This window comes from Nanorana parkeri, unplaced genomic scaffold, assembly GCF_000935625.1.
Source record: "Nanorana parkeri isolate BGI_ZX_2015 unplaced genomic scaffold, ASM93562v1 scaffold2650, whole genome shotgun sequence".
Classification (NCBI taxonomy): domain Eukaryota; kingdom Metazoa; phylum Chordata; class Amphibia; order Anura; family Dicroglossidae; genus Nanorana; species Nanorana parkeri.
Window position 1 is genome coordinate 52,735 of NW_017308918.1, and position 3,924 is coordinate 56,658.

Below are 3,924 nucleotides of genomic sequence, written 5' to 3' on the forward strand. Positions count from 1 at the left end.
TTTCCTGGGTCTATGGGCAGTGACGCCTCCCAACCAAACAAATGGGGTTACCAAGGTTCTAACTGGATCGCCTGATGTCACCCCGCGGAGAAGCCAAATCTGGGAGCGCATGGCAGCGACTACTTACACTTTCCTGCCGTCTAGCTCTGATGTCTGCGCCCGGACTTGTGACCACGTGTGTGGCTGTCCTGACACTCGGCTCTTCTTGCCGGTCATTTTGTCTTTTGCCGTAACTAACATGTTTCTTGTTTTTTAGTCCAAAGGCAAAGCCCAGAAAAACACCCCAGAAAGTGAACCAGAACTCCGTGCTTCCTCTCTCCGGGAGCTCATCCTCGTCCTCCTCCTCTTCCTCATCTGAAAGTAAGTAAAGGTTCCCCACTCTTCTGTATCTGAGTGTCATCCAACAACTACAGAGCACCTCCCCTCTCCTCATCTCCATAACAAAGCAGGGAAGGTGTTCTGCTCTACTACAGATAAGACTGAAGGGGAGGACGGAGGTCAGATAGAAGACTGAAGGGGAGGACGGAGGTCAGATAGAAGACTGAAGGGGAGGACAGAGGTCATATAGAAGACTGAAGGGGAGGACGGAGGTCAGATAGAAGACTGAAGGGGAGGACGGAGGTCATATAGAAGACTGAAGGGGAGGACAGAGGTCAGATAGAAGACTGAAGGGAAGGACGGAGGTCAGATAGAAGACTGAAGGGGAGGACGGAGGTCAGATAGAAGACTGAAGGGGAGGACGGAGGTCAGATAGAAGACTGAAGGGGAGGTGGAGGTCAGATAGAAGACTGAAGGGGAGGACGGAGGTCAGATATAAGACTGAGGTGAGGACGGAGGTCAGATAGAAGACTGAAGGGAAGGACGGAGGTCAGCATTAAAGATATCAGATTGGAATGCTATGGATCGTACGTGTAGGTGAATTGTTGAAGTGCATCTTCCAGGAAAACGCATGTCTGTATTTATAACGCATGACACTGAACATTGCGCAGCTTGTTGGCCTCTTTCCCATTGACGTCCCGAGCCTTCGTCTCTCTCTTTAGTGTCCGATTCTCCTGTGGAACCCGATAACCTCTCCGCTGGCGAGGAAACGAAGACGCCGCCGCCATCTTCCGGGTCCAACACACAGAACAAAAATGACTCTGAGCCAGAAGCAGCGAGCAGCACGATGACCCTATCCTCCCCTGCCAAAGGTAACGCGATGAACCCCGCTACCGCTACTGTGCCCGACATGTCGCTACGTCCTCGAAAACGTAGCGGCTTCATCCTCACAAACGGTTACTAAACTCGGCAGATTTCTGTTCCTGGCTGCCGGGCATTTTCAGGGTCCATGCCGGAGGTCTGTTTTCTTGTTACTCTTTAACTGAGAGATGGAATCAGACCTGCCGAGGGAATGGCTGATGGAAGGAAAGGGGAGGTAGTTAGTATGGGCCTATGGGAATGGAGAGATACATAGTTTGGCCTATGGAAAGGGGAGGTGCATAGTTTGGGCCTATGGGAATGGAGAGATACATAGTTGGGCCTGCGGAAAGGGGAGGTGCATAGTATGGGCCTATGGGAATGGAGAGATACATAGTTGGGCCTACGGAAAGGGGAGGTGCATAGTTTGGGCCTATGGGAATGGAGAGATACATAGTTGGGCCTACGGAAAGGGGAGGTGCATAGTTTGGGCCTATGGGAATGGAGAGATACATAGTTGGGCCTATGGAACGGGGAGGTGCATAGTTGGGCCTACTGGGAAGGGAGGTTCTAAGTAGGGGGTATGGGAAAGAGGAGGTACTTGGGTGGGCCTATTAAAAGGGGAAGTTCTAAGTTACTTAGGTGGGCCTATGGCATGAGGAGGTACTTGGTTGGGACTATGGAAAGGGGAGATTCTTAGCTGGACCTATTAGAATGGGAGGTACTTGGTTGGGCCTACAGAAAGGGGAGGTACTTAGTATGGGCCTATGGGAATGGAGAGATACATAGTTTGGCCTATGGAAAGGGGAGGTGCATAGTTTGGGCCTATGGGAATGGAGAGATGCATAGTTGGGCCTACGGAAAGGGTAGGTCCATCGTTTGGCCTACTGGGAAGGGAGGTTCTAAGAAGGGGCTATGGGAATGGGAGGTACTTAGTTGGGCCTATTAAAAGGGGAAGTTCTAAGTTACTTAGGTGGGCCTATGGAAAGGGGAGATTCTTAGCTGCACCTATTAGACGGGGAGGTACTTGGTTGGGCCTACTGGGAAGGGAGGTTCTTAGTAGGGGCTATGGGAAAGGCTAGATACTTCGATGGGCCTACAGAAAGGGGAGGTGCTTGGGTGGGCCTACAGAAAGGGGAGGTACTTAGATGGGCCTATTAAAAGGGGAAGTTCTAAGTTACTTGGTTGGGCCTATGGAAAGGTGGGATTCTTAGCTGGACCTATTGGAAGAGGAGGTACTTGGTTGGGCCTACTGGGAAGGGAGGTACTTAGTAGGGGCAATGGGAAAGGGTAGATACTTAGATGGGCCTATAGCAAGGGGAGGTACTTAGGCCTCTTAAAAGGGGAGGTTCTAACTTGGGTCGATGGGAGAGGTAAGTTTAATTTATTGGGCCTATGGAAAGGGGAGGTACTTAGCTGGGCCTACTGAAAGGGAAGGTTCTCGGTAGGACCTGTAGAAAGGGGTCTAACAAGGGGGAGGGGGGTTCTCAGATGAACCTATGAAAAGCAACAGTACTTGGTTGGACCTTTTGAGGAGGAGAAGTAATTAGTTGGGCCTATGGAAAGGGGGGTTATTTAGTTGGGCCTTTGAAGGGTGGTAGGTACTGAGTTGAGCAATTGGGAAGTTCTTAGTTGGAACATTTGAGGAAGGGAGATATTTAGTTTCACCTATGGAAAGGGGAGATACCTGTGAGGAGAGGATGTACTTGGTTGGGCCTGGGAGGAGGGGGAAGGTACATAGTTGGGCCTGGGAGGAGAGGGTACGTAGTTGGGCCTGGGAGGAGGGGGAAGGTACATAGTTGGGCCTGGGAGGAGAGGGTACGTAGTTGGGCCTGGGAGGAGGGGGAAGGTACATAGTTGGGCCTGGGAGGAGAGGGTACGTAGTTGGGCCTGGGAGGAGGGGGAAGGTACATAGTTGGACCTTTTGAATATTATCCGTATGCTTCCCAGTCATGTAGCACAGTATGGTGGAAGGGTCACAGGTATGTGTGCTGCATTACAGATTGTTTGGTGTTTAGGAAGGTCTCTGATTGTAGTTGTGACGTTCTATCTTGTCCTCCGTATATAACCAGAGATGTTCTTTGTCCCCCAGTGGAGCAGACCAATGGTCCTCTTGTGAACGGGAATGGAGGAGACGCACCAAAGGCCAGAAGAAGAGTCCTGAGTTCCTCAGACGCTGAAAGTGCAGCAGAACCACAAGAGAAGATGCAGGAGGAGGATGAGGATGAGGATGATGTGGAGGAAGATGCAGACAAGCCAGCCCGCTCCCCTTCTGTCAGAGATTCTGGGTCGAGCTCAAGTTCAAAGAGCGAGTCCGAATGTACCTCAGACTCCGATTCGTCCCCCAAGTCCGACCAGGACTACGTCGACGGCGACCACGATTACACCAAAGCAGCGCGGACGAAACTTAAGCGCAAGCTCCCGGAGATCACCGGCGACAAGAACCCCCAAAAAAAAGGACGCGGACGCGGGAGGGGCCGGGGGAGGGGCCGAGCGAAAGGTTACAGTTTGAGAGGGGTGGAAGCCAAGAAAGGACGAGGTAGAGGCCGAGGACGAGGCCTGAGCAAGACCCCGCAGAGCCCGGCCGTCAAGACGTCCGACGAGGAGGACGAGGGAGACGAGGAAGAGGCCGGCGACTGCGACGAGAGCGATTTCGTAGAGCGGGAAAGAAAAAAGCGCCGTATCAACACCCGCAACCAGGGCAGGCGGACTGTGCTGTACAACGACGACGACTCGGACGCCGACCGC

At 52.4% G+C, this 3,924-nt stretch overlaps 1 protein-coding gene across 1 annotated transcript in view; it reads left to right on the forward strand.

Annotated features, from left to right (window-relative positions):
* Positions 1-3,924, forward strand: part of BRWD3 (bromodomain and WD repeat domain containing 3) — a 48,703-nt gene that overhangs the window by 43,950 nt on the left and 829 nt on the right. Inside the window, 3 exon segments of the mRNA XM_018573970.1 lie at positions 257-360; positions 1,041-1,190; positions 3,269-3,922. Of these exon segments, the coding sequence (XP_018429472.1) occupies positions 257-360; positions 1,041-1,190; positions 3,269-3,922 (908 nt within the window).